The sequence below is a fragment of the Rissa tridactyla genome, chromosome 8, assembly GCF_028500815.1.
Source record: "Rissa tridactyla isolate bRisTri1 chromosome 8, bRisTri1.patW.cur.20221130, whole genome shotgun sequence".
Classification (NCBI taxonomy): domain Eukaryota; kingdom Metazoa; phylum Chordata; class Aves; order Charadriiformes; family Laridae; genus Rissa; species Rissa tridactyla.
The window spans coordinates 21,402,722-21,420,054 of record NC_071473.1 but is presented as its reverse complement, the minus strand read 5'-3'; the positions used below and the strand labels follow the sequence as shown (position 1 = coordinate 21,420,054).

The window sequence follows — 17,333 nt, the reverse complement described above, 5'->3', positions numbered from 1 at the left end:
TTGCACAATTAAGAGCCGAATAAGCACCATAAATTTAAATGAAAAACCCCAGGCACAGGCTGGTGTTGCTACTGGAGTATTTTAGAATGCAAAATACGCCACAACACTGCTGATGACGATTCCCGTAACCACTGCGACACAAGCGCACCTTACTGAAATCCAGTTAGGTACTCGCCACCAAATCAAAAGAATAAGAGTAAAGCAATAAAATTGTTTCTCCTACAGCTTATTAGCATTGTTTTCTTCTCAATTCATCTTTTGGTAGTTACAACTGACGCAACAGTTTATGCTCCTGAAATGCGTGCCTCCTGCAAGCTCCCCGCTCCCCCCCCAAAACCTCCCAAATTAAAAGCCATCTTACTTCTACGGATTGCTGCTGTTATTTAGCCAAGCTAAGGCAGAAATTCCGGGGGCAGGCTAAGGAACAGACTTTGAAAGTGACTATGCCCTCAAAACTAGCGCATTTCTCCAGATAACCATCTTTTCCATGGACAAAGGTTTTCGGGATTTCCACATAGCCTGGAAATGGAAGATGAAAATAACAGCAATACCCAACAGCTCTCTGCCCGCTACTGTGTTTCTCCTCCAAGGCACCTAAACCAACACTTTCTGATCACTTATCTTTCCCATCAGGCAAGATGTTTCTTATACTCACCGCTGAATGTCTTTGTCTGCACTAGCACCTTCCTCATCAGGCTTGCCATACCGGAATTTTTACCCGTGTTGTCTAAACCTGCTCAGGACCAAACCAGGTGGAAGAGTTAAAAAAAAAAAAAAAAAACCGCCTGCATCTAGTCCCTGAGTCTCTGCCGACCCCTTGGCTTTTTCTACTGAGGCTGCACAGCGTCTGGATGAAGAAGGCTGAAAACACACACACACACATGTGTGCACGCACACGCACAGGAAGCTTGGAACCAAATCAGTATTAAACGTACCGACTTCCTTCTTCATGCTCCAGTATCTCTGCTGTAAACAAGCGCTGCATATTAGCTAAGCGAAGCCGAAAAATCCAGCAGAGAAGGACAAAAGAAGGGAGTGGCTCCAGCAAGGAATAACTATTTTAAATACACAAACATCTTCCCATCAGATTAAAACTAGCTTTTAAATTAGGCAAATTCTGAAGCCATTGTTGTGACAGAATAACTCAAGACAAACAGGAGACACTGCTTCCTCCTCTGGAGAGGTCTCCTGGATTTCCAGTACGAAGCGTCCTGCAAGCTTTCCAAGTGCCTGGACGAGAAGTGTTCACGTCGCTCCAGGGACAGAAGGCAAAGAAGGGGGAGGCAGACGCAGAAACAAGCCCCAGAAGAGGCACCATGAGATGCAACTGCTGCACCTTGCAGTGTAGGTGCCATGAACAAGCAGGGGGATGCTTAGCTGTGTCTGGGTCAGACCACGTGGCTGGGGCTACCAGCCCTGCCCCACAAGCCAGCCACCAGCTCTCAGGAACAAGGTCAGCTTGGCAGCAGCACATGTGTGTGCAGGGATGAGGCAGGAGTCAACTGCATCCTCTCTGACAGTGTTTCATAAACAGCCTGCTTGTGTTTTGAGAGATCTCTGCCTCACCCCACACAGCTTCAGGCTCCTTTAGTCTTTCAACGGGTTTTCTCTACCATCTTGAGGCATTTAACTCACAGCAGCTCCACCTCTGAGGAAACTGGGTAACACACCACCAGCGTGCATCAGACACGCCGCCAAACCCTTTTGCACAGACCCAGAGGGCTCTAACATTTGCCCCACTGCTGGCAACAAACACTCTCTTGATGGATAAGAGAGCAGGCAGGTCAAGCTCTCCTGACCCAAAATGCTCCAGAGGAGGACGATGATGGCTTTGACCATTCCACTGGATCTCCAGCAGGCCCATGCGCTTGGCAGGCAGGATGAGCAAGGGCAAGCAAAGCCCACGAGAGAGACGTCAGCAGCCGCTTCTGCCTACTGCTGCCCTCACAGATCACCTGCTGCAGACTGCGACAAGATGGGTGGCTCTGGAGAGCATCCTACCTGGTCTGGAGGGAGCGAGCCAGACAGAGACCACTGCCCATCCTCTCCTGTTACAACAGGCTGCAGCAGCAGCCCTTCAAAGCTGCAAGCCTGCTCCCATCAGGGAGGCCTGCTGCACCCAAGCATCCTTGGAAGAAGAGAAAAGGGAGGATGAACAGGGCAGCTTCGGTCCATTACCAAGGATCAGCCAAATAATGACCATCCTCACCCTCGTCCGGGACACAGCCATAGCAGCCCTTCTGCTGGCAGCAGCCCAGCTGCTGGAAACTGCAAGTCTGGTGGACTTCTCCCCAGCCGCCTATGTCAGGAAAGACTGAGACACATGTGGCTTCCCAGGACTAGAAACTTTTCCTGGTATCTGGAAGTATACCAAAGGTATAGTAGTTCTTCGTCTGGGATCTTCAGCAGCCAGTATCTTTATTGATACCGCTAATGAAATAGTGCCTGACCACCGTGTGGTTTCTCAAACCAAGTCGCACAGTAGCCAGTACAAAAGGCTGAGTGAAGAGAAGCTGGAAGCTTGGCAATACTTATCCCCAAGATGATAAGAAGTGCCTGTCTGAAAAAGCTGCCATCTTATGCCTTTTCAGACAGATGCGTTATTTATCTTTCTATCAAAGACCACTTATCTCATAAAAGAGCTTTATTACATGGAAGCTGAAACAGTGAAAGATCTGCTACTACTCAAAGGTCCTTTTTATTACCACGTTGCAACATTGGCTACTAAAAGATACCCCATTTTTTCTTACTCTCTTAATACGGCAACAGCAGATTCCACAGTTCAGGTCTTCCCCTCCTCTTTCCACCCTGTCTTTCAAGATAAACCAAATTCTCATAAAAGTAAAGTAAAAAATCACTGCTATTCCATAAGGCGTGTGAGATGAAGGGGTTGGAGTCAAAAAAGAGATAGAGCTGCTCTTAAAATCAGAGACTTCACATGAATCTTCCCAGGGTACATGGGACAAGTTTCACAACAACCCTCCACATAAGAGAGAGAAGTCCAATTACAGAGAAGCCGGGCAGCACAGGGCAAGCAGTGTGCAAAACCATCAGTCTTCTGCCAAAGGACAGCTGCTTCTTGTTCCACTGTCCAAGCTTAAAAAGCGACACTTGATTATGGAAGAACTGGACACGGTTTCATTTCTGTTTCACCAGAAACAACATGCTAGCACGTAAGAGTTTGACTGAGAGAGCAACTCTCCATGCTTGTGCCCCTTCACGTGACCAGCAGCAGCCGTCCCGTGTGCCGCAGCCAGCCCATGCCCTGCCAGAAGGCTTCATCCAGATGTTGGCTCACCTCTTAGTCTTCTCTCCTGACAGCTCCTGAGAGACCAGACAGGGAATTGCTCAGGCAAGTTGTTATTCGACCAAACTCTTCCCCACTAATCTGTGGAGTTGGCCCCGTGATCAACCTCTAACATGATGATTAAAAAAAAAAAACCAAAACCAAAAACCTGAAAGGGGCCTACAGGAGAGATGGGGAGGGACTCTTTATCAGGGAGTGGAGCGACACGACAAGGGGTAACGGTTTTAAACTGAAAGAGGGGAGATTTAGATTAGATATCAGGAAGACGAGACACTGGCACAGGTTCCCCAGAGAAGTTGTGGATGCCCCTTCCACAGAAACGTTCAAGCTCAGGCCGGACAGGGCTTTGAGCAGCCTGGTCTGGTGGGAGGTGTCCCTGCCCAGGGCAGGGGGTTGGAAGTGGGTGATCTTTAAGGTCCCTTCTAACCCAAACCATTCTATGATTCTATAACACATGAGCCCACATCAATTCGACTTAGGCATGCCCAGCCACACAGACATATACCACGTCACAGGGCTGTGCCTGGATACATATGCCCACATACATGAGCACATCCAGGGACAGTGCAGGACCGTCCCCAATTTCTTGGGTAACCCTTGTGAGGTCAGGAAGCTCACCTTGTGACCAGCATCAAAACCATGCAATTCCCTTTTGGGAAACTGATCTTTACACAAGATAAAGGGAGGTTCACATAGTCCAATATGCCAGCTAACTGCCTTAATACAAGTGTTTATGTGCACATCTACCAAAAGACATCCAGAATTTCATTGTTCAAGTGTAATGAAATCGCTGCTACAGTACAAAACACAAATCATTTCTTTAATACGCTTCAGCCGAAGAAGGCTTCACATTAACGCCCTCGTCCCTGCCAAGTACTGAAACAATTACTGCATGAATATTAACAGGGGTTCCTCGGCAGGATGATGCGATTATCACAGGGAATCTCAGGAGACATGGCAAGATTCTGCACGATGCCTCAAATTTGTGTTAGTTTAAAGAGCGATTACTTCAGGCAGCAGAGGCTCCTCAGCCTGGCTATGGAGGAGGTTCCACGTAATAAAAATAACAAGCCCCAGGATGAGACTGCTCGGGAGAGAGGGAAAGAAAACATTGCTGCTTCCACCAACTGCACTCTGAGGAGTCACAGCCCTTCATGTTTTCAGAAAGGCACAAACACGATAACAGCTCTCCTGCTTCTCACATCCCGTAAGGAGAAGAAAAATTGTCTTGAATGTCGTATCTATTTAAGGTCATATAAAAAAAGAGGGGTCTGGTCAGTTCACCCCCTGAAGAGGTTTTCTGGGATAAACACCACCGTAACATACAGAGACAGGAACGAGGAGAACAAAGAGCAGCACGCAGGTTTCAGACCAGCAAAACCGTGCTCAAACGCTTCTACTCCCTTTCATTTCAGCCCCACTTCTCCAGTTATTAGGGGCTTTCACCTGTTACGCACTAAACTTAATGGTATGTTTCTTACTTCTGTGGTGAAAAGCCTATTACAGCTCCTCACCTGGTTCCAGAAACGCAAGGAGTCATGCAGTTTCCCGAGCTGAGCCTGCCCGGGTTTATGGCTCTCTTGGCAGCTACGACTTTCGAATCTTCAAAGGTTTAATGCTTTAGTCTAAAGCTTCAAAAGCAGCACCTTAAAACTGGGCATCCCCCCTTTGTTTGCATGTGGATTACGGAAAGCTTGTTCCTAGCAAAAATATACGATCAATCATATTTTTAATATTACATCTAAAACCAGCACACAGATATTTTTTTTCCCTTCAATTACAAATATACTCAAAACCAGGAAAGTTATAACTTTGGGTAGCTGAGATCCTATTTGGGATCTCATACATTTATGACACACAGTTCTGTATCAAGACATAGAAAGGGGTTGTGATTTCAGGTCACATTTGTACTAAGCATCCACTAGCACCTCCAATTTTACAAGCTTTACAAAGAGGAAGGACATCCTCTCCCCACCCTTGAATACCCCTCCTTCCACAGACTCTTAAAAAAAAAAAAAAAAAAAAAGAAAAAAAGAAAAAAAGTTGACATCCAGCACAGTGACCTGATGTTTTCCATGCATTTGCCCTGCAATAAGCACACAAATGCCTTCTGCTGGGCGTTTTCCCTGTTAACCTTCCTGACCAAAAACATTAATGCTCAGAAGAAAACGGAACCTAATGTAGTAGGTAATGATACTATATATAAGCAATGAGTCAAATCACTTTGTTTCTCAGGCGTTCAACTTCACAAGTGGTTTCAGAAGTTCAAAAACACAGTCCCTGTGCTGACCCTAGAACAGCTGATCATTTCTCATTTTCACATGTTTTCTAAAAGTGAAATGTACTCTTAAAATCAGAATTATTACAGAACTCTGTGAAACAGATGCAGATAAGGCAATTCTTCACAACAGTTTTTATGAAAAAAACCTCATCACCAGTGAGCAGCTAAAAAAACACTACTACAACTAGCATAAGTAAAGAGAAAGGAGGTACAGAAAAAAGCACGCAGGACAGGGAGTATCCAGGAGAACTCCAGCAGAAGGACAGGAAAAGTCCAAAGCGTTCAACCGCCCTTGAAAGCAGAGTCTCAAGGCTGGCAAAGTGACAGAAAGCCAGCGGGAGATGCTTCCCGCTATGCAAAGGACAGTGGGAGGCTGCTTTTGAAACAGAAAAATACACGCTTTTTAAAAAGAAGAGATTAAATACCTAACAGTCAAGTCAATGGAGGAAATCAATGATGCATTAATAGTTTTGATCATTCTCAAAGTATTTACACAGTCTTGCACTCACAGACTTTCTTAAAAAAACAAAAACAAAAAAAACAACAAAAGAAAAGAAAAAACAGATGATAAACCTGCTGGACTATTAAAAAAAAATATCACCCCTGCAAATTGTGTCCAATCTGGAAAAAGTAATCTAATCTAAAAATTCAACTTTTTAAGCCTCTTCAGTACCGTGTCTCTCTGCACATTAACTAGGAATTAAGATAGCCAAAGAGTACTAAGACTACATGGGAGATCACTATAAATTTGTCTCCAGAGATGGTCCTTATTTGGGAGCAGAAGTATATTTATTTTCTACATCTAAATGCCAATAGCGGCTCTGTTTCTCTGGTTTGCTTCAGCAAAATTTGAAACATGGGAAATTACCAGTAACTGCAGGCATTATTAAGTGACAACAATAATGCTTTACAAGACATCCATAGCAAGAGGGTGGGGGGAGAACCATATACACTTCCAGAAACAGGCTGATAAAATGACATCTTGTCTTCCTGAATCTAAGATGTCAAAAACAAATGTCTCTAATAACTCGTTTGGACAAAAAAACCCCACTGTTAATAAGTTGCAAACATGGAGTCACCCTTTTCAGCATGCAGCATGAATTCTCTAAAATAGAGCCCTTTATTTTATCTACATTTTGCTGTCTGCAAACTCAAACATCCCACCACCAGCTCCGCAAGTTCTCAGTGTGGGGCTGGGGTCCATCCTCCCCTCAATAATTAAGTTCCCCACGGCTGTGGGGGTCTGAAGAGGGGAATCTCACGTCTGCCCTCAGAGAAGCAGTTGTTGGGATCTGCAGGGCAATCTCAGCAGCTACAGGTGGGTGCAAAACAAGTCAGTCTACTGCTGCATGCAATTGCCTGTTCTGGCTACACGCAAATCCTGCAAGGATAAGGCAAAAAATTCCACCCAAAATACGAGCTTCACTGTGATAAGCGTTTCTCACCTCTAGCACAACATCCTTGATGAACAAAACAGCTTTACCGGAGTTTATCCAGTATTTTAAGGGGCACTAAATGAAAAGTCTATAAAGAAGAGTGAGGTTTTAAATTCTGTCAACAAAAGGTTTTGATAAAGAAGAATCTGCAGATTGTTCTCTACTCTCCCACTGCCCTCCCTCCCCAGAGAGACAGATAATTTTCTGCATAAGTGTGCAAGGAAAGACGTGCTGAAGATTGCTTTTGAGCTGCAATTTGAGCCAGACAAAAAAGAAAAAAAAAAAAAGAAAAGAAAAAAAAGACAAGAAGTTAAATTCAGAAGACAGGAAATCTGAAACGAAAGATGAAAAAGAACTGCACAAATTATGCCATTGCCAGTAAAGGGGGAAAGGCTTTGTGGCTGACACACAGCCGTGTGTGCCAGCCTGGCAGATCTCAGCGGCAAGGAGCTTTCAGCGGCATAATTGCCTCCGTTAACTGTTGAGTGAATAACCCAGAATCCAGACAAACAGGAAATTTATTGGAAACTCAACGAGAAACTGCCAGCGGTTCTTTCTGCAGGTTGAAGTGCTTTTAAGTGAAATGAACAATGAAGAGATTGCAGTTTCCTAATCAAACCACTTATTTAAAAGAAGCAAGGGAGGAAAGTAGGGAAGGGGGAAACCTGGGAGACTGAGTATGGGAAGCTAAAAAAATATCAGGTATCTACAACAGATTAAACAAGGGGAAAACAGAATAAACGTGCACTTTGATAATTGTCTTTACATACTCTCCTCGTCCTCATGCAGTATTTACAGTTCTGAACCCAGTGAAAACAGATGTACATAAGCTGGAAATCATAGAATCACAGAATGGTTTGGGTTGGAAGGGACCTTAAAGATCATCCAGTTCCAAGCCCCTGCCCTGGGCAGGGACACCTCCCACCAGACCAGGCTGCTCCAAGCCCCATCCAGCCTGGCCTTGGACACCTCCAGGGATGGGGCAGCCACAGCTTCTCTAGGCAACCTGAGTCAGTGTCTCACCACCCTCAGATTGAAAAATTTCTTCCTGAAAGAAATGGACATGGCATCTCTCTAGAAAAACAATTTTGGGGTGCATATAGGAGACAGAAGTATATTTCTATAACCTTATGTTCACAACCAGGAGGAAATACTGTCTGCACCTGCAGAACATCCATCACACTTCTGATTGCTGTTACCACAGGAGTGTTCCCAGTTCTTGCCACTGGCTCTGCTGGGAAGTGAGATTAACGATTTTGCTGTCAGCACCAGTGCAAAGGAACACATGTCAGACCTCGCCTCACCCTGCGCCCCTTGTTTCAGAGGAGGATCTCCTGCCTAAGGATGCTAAAAAGACAAAAGAACAAGTGCCTCCTTACATACATTACTTATTGGTGCTCCACATAAAGAGTATAAGACTCACTAGTATGCTAACAAATTACCTATTTTATTGTAGATATTAGCAAGTTAAGATAACAAAATAATGCTATTGCTGTATTAGTGAACTACCTTATCTTTATAAATAACAAAACATGCAGTTTTGAAAGGAGCTGACAGTAATTGGAGCTTTGTCTACTCTGCAAGGTACAAGAGACTCAAAGGTCTCCAGCTCCCTCATTCTCAAGTCACCTCCCAGACATCAAACTTAGTCATCTGCAGCTTTCTTGATAGCTCCTGAAGTCTGGAATAGGCTTACTGCAGGTGTCAATATCTTAAGAGGAGGATGCAGATACCCATTTTTAACATAAAGGTTTTCTTTACCAAGAAGATCAGCCAACCAAACCAACCATTTTTAAAAGACCTTTCTCAACACATGACAATTTGTCTCCCTCTCACCTGTTTAAAATAATTCTCATGGCTCTTAAAGTATTAAAATACTCCCTTAAGTCTTAAGGTTAAGTTCTAAAAATGCAAGAGGTACAAGCCTCCCAAGCTCCCACACTTGTCACCTTTCCAGGCAACTGCATCCTTGAGACAGCTTGTGGCCACCGAACAGCTTCCCTCCTCCAAAAGGAGAGTCCTACACTCCATGCAGACTCAATGCTTACTCCTTGGTACTGGAACATCCCTCTGTCTTCCATCCCCAAACCTTCAATAAAAGGGACTAGTGAGCTCCAGAACCAGTATAAGAGGGGAAAAAAATATTCCAGTGGCAGCAAGCTGTGATAGTGGTTTAAGCATATTATGAAACTGCACCAGCACTCAATAACCAGAACTGTGCTCAGGATGTGGTCCACAAAAGGGACTCTGGGCTTGCAGGAGAGGACGGTGTGGAGCCATGCTCCACCTGCAGTGATCCTCCCATCAGGAATTTTTCAGCGTAAGAGAGGCCGGGTCACTTGGGTCCTGCTGCAGGACAACAGAAGAAACTGGATGGTCTCTGCCTTTCTCCTCCCGGGATCTCCCTCTTCCTCCACCGCAGACCAGACACTTTTAAATTGCTGCGAATAGATATGAGATCGTATACTTTTGCAGTTGGCAGACAGCTGCCAGAAACCCGCTCTTAATCCCTAAACTTGAGCACATTTATAAGGAAAACAGAAGAGTTCAGAACCACAGGAGAAGCTTGTAATTTGCTCTGCGAAATAACACTAAAAGCCCATGGCACGTGCAAAGGAATGTATTTTTCCCCTCACAAAACCTCAAATAAGCATTTCAGTCCCATGTTATCATGGGAATCAAAAGTGCCATTTTTGAAAAGTCATGGATTTATACATCGGCTGTGTGAAAGTCCGAATGCGTAGTTTAATGAAGCAATTGTTTTTCCATTAGTGGAATGGAAAGGCAGTTGTTTTCAATTGTTTTGCACAACTCTTCCTCATCGGCTTGCCCAAAGAGATCTTTACATGAGCATACGCACACGTCTGCCACAGGGCAGGCACTTGTATTTTAGACTAGGTGAGAAAAAAAAGGCTACAAGATACTGTAGCCCAAAAAAGCAAATCACATCTTCACGCGAGATTCTAGCTGTGTTACTAAAGGAAAATTAGTGAGTTTTCCCCTTCTATGTGCTTGTAGTCCTGGGCCTTTGCTTGAACTACAATTGGTGGCTATCTAGCAAGAAGAAAACCCACCAAACTTCCTCTTTCCTCCTCTTCAAAAGTTTGTCTGGAGAGGATGAAAGCATGAAGCAGGGGTAATATTTATGAAAAAGATGCTCATTTTACTGAAGGAATTAGGAATATCTTTATGAGCAACAGTTACCTTTTCTATCGAAGCACAGCTGACTCAACCACTCATTGCTTTCTTCTGAGTGTAAATGAGTCAGTCAGCTGAAAAACTTCAGGGTGTAGCCGAGTGTTATGCTGAAGTTGCCCAAGTTTTTCTGAGAGGGAATAAGTCAGACATCTGACAGGCTGTTGGATCACAACCAGTGGAAGCAATATGCAGCCAAAAATTTACTTACTGAGAGAGAAGCCTTCCCCACAAGTGTAAAACAGCTCTGGAATACCATTTTCATGAAAGGCAAAAGGCACTTTGGACCACCAAATCATTGCTTCAAATGTTAATTCACCACTGACATGTCAAAAACCAGCTAGAATAATTTGTGCAAAATGGTTTTCTGTAAAATTATTGTTTTAAGGGAGCAGGGCTAGGGTGAGCAAAACCCACAAATATTCTTATGCATTTATTCTCCCAAATGAAGTACAAACTTGGAAGTTGAGTGAGGGGACTGTAGAGATTGTCCCCTTGGCACAGAGAGAGGAGAAGGCTTGGCCTCTTAGTGGCAGCTGCTGAAAACCTTTCTAATTCTCCCATGGACTGAAAAAGAGCACAGGTAAAAGACATTCTAAAGAATACCACTATCAAAAGGATTTGAATTTTGATATAAAAATCAGCAAGACGGCACACTGCTCCACGTGGGGCAGGGGTAAGGAATGGAAGCACTCAGACAGAAAAGACAGGATGAGATATAGCATGAACTATACAAGAAGGAAATGAGAGAGGAGAAAGAATAAAGCCAGACTGGTTGTTTTGAGGGTTGGGAGAAGAGATGAAATACAGGGAGTGGAATAAATGAAGATATATAACAGTTTCTTTCCTATAAAACCATAACGGGACAAGATCATACAGGTATTTTTCAGGTCAGTTAATAAGCACATATTCTCAGGCTAGTAAATGCCACGTATATTTTTCCAAGGACTTGAGGAAAAACTTGTATTGAAATTAAAAATAAAGGGGAACGCTCACTTAATCTGCTATGCAATCTGAATCCCCACTTATAAATGGCAGGGACTGGAGACAATGAGAAATTGCTAGATTAGAGAGTCCTCTGCAATGCAGTTAGCAACAGCTGAGGGGTAAAGTTGGAAAAACACCAACAGACTTAAGAATGCCAAATTAAGTTTGCTTGCACAGTTGCTGCTAATAAAAACCACAAAGCCTTTCTCTTGGTCTCCACACCTCCTCATTCATACTGCTCTGTACCGCCTCATTCATACTGCTCCGTAATACTGAACCAGAACTAAAATCATAGAAAAAGCCTCAGAAAAAAATCCTGTCCCTAACATCCTCAGTATTCCCTGCAGTTGAGTGAACGGAGCGGCTGCAAAGCCAGGTACAGCTTCACACATGATCCTTCACCCAGGATTTTCAGTGAAGCCCGGTCCCGATGCAGGCGGGAGTTAACTTGTTACTCCAAGTGCCAAAGACAGCAAAGGCAGCCATCCCAGCAGAAGAGGTACTTCAGCTTACAGCAAAACATGTAATTTCAAGCCCAGGAAGTCATGACACAAAATCAGACATGAAAAGATCTTCCTACTATCTCACGGATAAATGGAACTTGCTAAAATTTATTAAGAGGTCTGTTCGGAGCTACAAAATGGTTTCTTCTTTTTCTAGAGCTGTAAACTCTTCGCCAAGCATGAAGGGTTGTCCTGCGATTCACAGAGAGCAAACGTAAAGTGATAATGTGCACTGAGCTACAGAAGCTACTCTGTCAGAGCTCAGTAATTACATGAGCGAACTGATCTATTAACAGTGAGTCTAAATACAGCCCCCCAAGGGGCTACAACTCAATCAATGGTATTTGGAAAGGAAACGTTGCTATTGCAAGGGAAGAGTAGCCATGTGGTTATCAGCAATGAGAAATTACCTACTTATGGAATAATAAATCATGCTATTTAAAAAAAAATAATTTAGACTACAAAGAACTTCATTTCACACAGGTCATGTTCAGAAGTACATCAGTTAACTCTAATTTGCCTTTGAACAGCAGATTAGCGACAGAAATTCTCAGCTTGCATCTAAACGGAAGGGTTTCCTAACTGCATTAACAAAGTAAAAATCACAGCGCTGCACTTCTTAAGAGTTTTGTTGTTGTGAAAATGATTCTGATTTCAGAAGGCAGCTTTTCCCCTGGTGAGGAAGATGTGTCCGTGAATTACTCAAGACCTTCGACAGTTAACCCTACCAGCCAATCCTCCTCCTCATGGGGAGAATTACTACTGGAGCACAATGCATTTTGTAGAGCAAACTAATCCCAAGAGCCCCCCAATAAAATTCTGTTGTAGCCTAAAGAGTCATCCTTCAAAGAAACACATGTTCCTGACTGTTCTCTTGTGTAAATGACACTGTAAAACAGTTATTTACCTTCTCGGGTCAAGCTTACTGAAATTAGTCACATAAAACATCTGCATGTTTTCTACAACTTCAGATTAATTCAATTTTATATTGATCCTATGCTTACAGATCATGATTCTGGAGACAGAAAATATGTGGGGAAATATTTAATTTTTCTAAAGAATATCACAATTTCTTCTTTTTACGAGTAGCCAGTACGTAGATATCATCAAATCCGTGCATGGCTATCAGCCCTGTTTAACCACTCTGATCATACTGATCTTCCACAAATAGCAGTCCTACTTGCACCCTGGACATGTTACGGATTGCTCTGTTTTTCTATCAGCGGTCAGAAAAAAAGGAAACGTTTCTCCGTTACTCACCTCTCCCCATTACAACAGGGGGAAAGGAAAAAAGCACCTACCAGGGGCTGCTGTATCTATAATACATGCAACACAACACACAGGAAAAGCCCCTTCCGAAGCAGAAGGATTATTTGCATGTAGCAGAGACCAACAAGTCAAAGAGCAAACATGAGGAAGGCTATACAGTCAGAGATGTGACACTGCATTCCTTTGAAATACTATCACTTTATTACCCCTCTCTTCAAGGAATTTGGCAAAGCTGCAGCACTTGTGAAGATGAACAAAAGGAAAAAAGGATAAAGAAATGAAGGTGTGGCAAACTACAGTCAAAAACAAGATTACTCACAAAGAAACTCTCATAAATAAACATGCGCTGTTGCCTGCTTTTTATTTTGCATGTCACATACCTCTCTGCTTATATTTGTGCATATGTTTGTTTTTTCATTATTAAAAAAAAAAAAAGCTGCGCACAGCTTGGACTGTGTCTATGGAAGTGTGATACTGTATGAGCAGCAAACAGCCACAGGCCAACAGTCAGCAACTTTCAACACAGCTGGCATTAGGAATTCCACAGACTATGGTCCTTTTGTTACCAGAGCTGAAGGACATCAAATATTTATCTCATTTGACTAGCACATGTCGCTGTAGCGCACTTATATTTTATGCAATCTAAGCTTTCAGTCTGAAATACAGAGGAAGCTTTCAAAATTCATATTTTTATATTTCCAAAGGAGATTGAAAGATCAAACATTAGTCCACTGTGGTAAACAATCTGAAATGATTGCTTTGACAAGATGTTAACTCTCTAAAATTTTTATAATTAGGTTCATAACGAAGCAGGATACTGGAATTATAAATTGTTTGGGTTTGGTTTTTGGTTTTTTTGGTTTTTTTTTTTTCAATCAACCATTTTTATCAGATTTGCTCCAAAAGAAAACACAGTGAAGACAGATCCCACACAAAGACATATTTAAAAGATCAGATACGAAAGGAGTAACAACAGGGAAGCCTTTTTATTTCTCACACTGAGCAATGATGATTGTAAATAAAACCGAAAGTTTAAAAAAATAAAAGTGTTGCTATACGCTGTCAAGCGTTACTTTGTGCAAACTGACACCAGTAAGAAAGATGCTGAAAAGCCAAACCTGGGGCTCTGCTCACATACCCTAACACACCATGGAAGTAGGTGCTTGCAAAGGAAAAAGCTAGTGCCTCACTCTGTATTTTCAGGGGGAAGAACCACCCTACAATCACTTCCTTCCAAACACACTCGTTCTCAACTAGGGTTTTAGGTAAATAAAGTTATAAACACAAAGACCACTCCTTACATTATTGAGGATGACCATCTCCATGTGTAGCTATTTGGCACAAGGAAGCCACAATCATAAATTATGCTTTTATGATACATGATTTTCCTTTTACCTTTAGTTACACTGTACCACCACCATCCAGGGTTCTTTGGGAGACATACTCTGAGATCCAAGGGACTGTCTTTCAGTCCATAAGGCATTTTTCCTGCATAACACAAATCCTCAAGCTTTCAGCTTCATCCTTATGCCAAGTCCAGCTATTTTGTCCAGTACACAGCATCTCTCCAAGATGAGCTTAACGTAATACACTTAACACCAGATACACTTTATACCCCGTACATGAGTAAAAGTCACAACGTGGGACATAGGCACACATGAGCATCTAGTCTACAAACCTTTCAGGACTACTGCCACTTAAAAAATGATAGTAAGAACAGCTTTATTCAGCAAGGAAAATTAAATCAGATATACAGAAAGCTTTCTTGTCTTGTTTTGTATTTAGGCACTAAACCTAGACCGGGTTTAACGTGCAAGACTGAATCCTGCACGCATTGCATTCATAAAGCACGTAAGGAAAATCCTGGCTTGAAAACTAAAAATCAAATTCAAGATGGGTGTAAGCATGAGCGTAAAACAATGAGGACGAGGAAGAGAAAGGGATACGAACATTTCTCTGAGGCTAAATATCGAGGCAACTGTCCAGGGAGTTTCTGCTTCGGTGAAATCCCTCCTCGGTGCAGAGGAACACTTCAAAGCTAAGCTACCACTCACTGAAATTCTTCAATTAAATTGGAGCAGATACTTCGAAACCAGCCTCAAATTACAGAAATTGGCCCTCAAGGCTCCTTGTAGAATTACTTTATTTAGATAATCAGCAAAAGAGTAAGACTGGAGGAAAAAGTGACAAGAGCAGCACAAATATCCTATTTCAAAAAACAAACAAACAAACAAACAACAAAAACCAAACAACACAAAACACCACACTTCAGCCTTCAGAAGTCATCCTTCAGCCTGCCACAAAACAATAGGACTCTGTTCTCTTTGTAACTCCTGACATGTTTTATTTCAACCACCACACCCAGTTCTGGGAAGGGCACTACGATAGCCGCTGATTTGTTTGCAAGATGGTGCAAGGTGAAGTCAAAGTTAATGAAACCATATCCTGCTTAATTTATTAATTTTTTTTATTATTTATTTCACACTAGTACACACGGAGACAAAATTCACTCATACTCATTGTGCTAAAAGGAAAAGGGTAAAGGGGTAAAAAGTTACGCTATACTAGCCCCTGATTAAAAACCAAAATAACACTGAAAAAGAGTGTGGCAGAGCTCATGAATAACGACGAGCAGCTGCAGGCGAAAGAGCTGGAGCAGAGTCCCCTGGGATCCGCGTACTCTCCGAGTTAACAGGGCACAGGCTACAGCAGCCCAGGGAAACACCGCAGCAGAGCTTTCACCATGCCGCCTCATTGCTGCATCTCAGCCTTAATTGGCACAAGCTTCAAAGCACGGAAAAAGTCTTGCCTCTACACATTCAATCCCAACCTTTGCAAAAAAACTACAACTGGTGTGTTCCCTACTGAAGAAGCGTTCTAAGTCAAAAATCACGTTTTCTTTACGTAGATCTGATGGTTGTTAGCTATAATACTCTCAGCTTATTTTCACCGATGACCTAGATATGATAGACACATTATACTGATGCAAATCCAGACTAAATCAAAATAAACCAGTGTATGCACTGGGGTCTGTGTGTGTGTAATATATCTTTTAATACATCACAAGGTACATCAGATCCTTTGCCTAGGCTGAGGACCTGAAGAGGATAAGCAGATACTTTTTAAAAAGTCCGTTGAGTGTTATGATCCCCAAACTGGCCACTGGGCTAGAACAATAAAAGGATTTCAGCCAAATGAGCACTACTTCCTCCAGCCTGTCTTTTAAAAATTAAACGCCGTAAAGATAACAACAGTCATGCTCAGAGCTAATTATAGCAGATACGTTATAGTGGCTAAAAACGCTAAAGAGAGGTGGTGGGAAAGGAAGGAAGGTAGCTCAGAGGAAAAAAAGAAAACAGGGAATGGCAAACCTGTCACGTGTCTGTCACACTTGGCCTTCATGCAACGCTCGGGGGGACACAGAAGGTAGGAAGCGCATACAGCGAAAGTCCCAAACCCTGACATACAGTTTAAGACAGACTGAAGCCCCATAAACTTGCAAGAAACCAACAGAAGTCTGAGTAACATGCAAATTAAGTGGGAAAAAATGAGGAAAGCTTCTTAGCCTGCTTTTTATCCCAAGTGAGAGTGCAAGGGGAGAACTCCCCTGCTCCCACACTTGCACCGGACCTGCCAAAGCTCCATCTGGTCAGAGGACAGGTACTAAGCCATTTTATTTTAGGCTACAGGAGAAGGCTGCCCTCAGCAGTCTATTGAGCTTCGATTTGAGCAATAGGAGCAAGCAAGTTATAAACGTCAAGAAATCCCAAAGCCAGCAAGCCCCGTGAGGAGCAGGAGACCGTGCTGCCAGGCTGCCGATGTCACTGGCGTATAAAGCAGCCGAGGAAGAATCTCATTTTCACGTGTAATCTGCACTTGCATTTTCTTATGATTTTCTTCCTAACCCTGTAATCAAATGTTTAGCTGCTACTTTGACGGTACACATACTAGTTTTTCCTTCCATTCCTAAACTTTGTCTAGTAAACAGGTGATCCAACAAGGGCAGACTACTCATTTCTTTGGGAGTGGCAAATTGACGAATGGAGTAAAATTCACAATACCCTTTACCTAGCACTAAAGCGGGGTTAGTACCTTTCCTCCTGGACTGGCTGTGCCTTGGGCCATTACCTGTGGGGAATCACCTCCTTCCAGCATTGACAAGTGACAGAAGAGATGACAGAGCAGTCCCTGACTCAGAAAGGTTCACGGCAGCTGCCTACAGCATGCACATAGACTTGTCTACGTTGGAAGGGACCTTTCAGATCACCTAGTCCAATCATCAGCCTAACTCTGCCAAAAACCATCACCAAAACGTGTTGCTAAGCACTACGTCTACCTGTCTTTTAAATACCTCC

At 43.0% G+C, this 17,333-nt stretch overlaps 1 protein-coding gene across 5 annotated transcripts in view; it reads right to left on the bottom strand.

The window, feature by feature from the left end:
• Positions 1–17,333, bottom strand: part of RASAL2 (RAS protein activator like 2) — a 189,562-nt gene that overhangs the window by 149,519 nt on the left and 22,710 nt on the right. The window contains exon 1 of one of the 5 annotated variants that reach the window (XM_054210818.1): positions 936–1,089. The exons of 3 other annotated variants lie outside the window; for them this stretch is intronic. In XM_054210818.1, coding sequence (XP_054066793.1) covers positions 936–951 — 16 coding nt within the window. In that variant the 5' untranslated portion in view covers positions 952–1,089. One more of the 5 variants, XM_054210816.1, reaches the window with a different exon arrangement.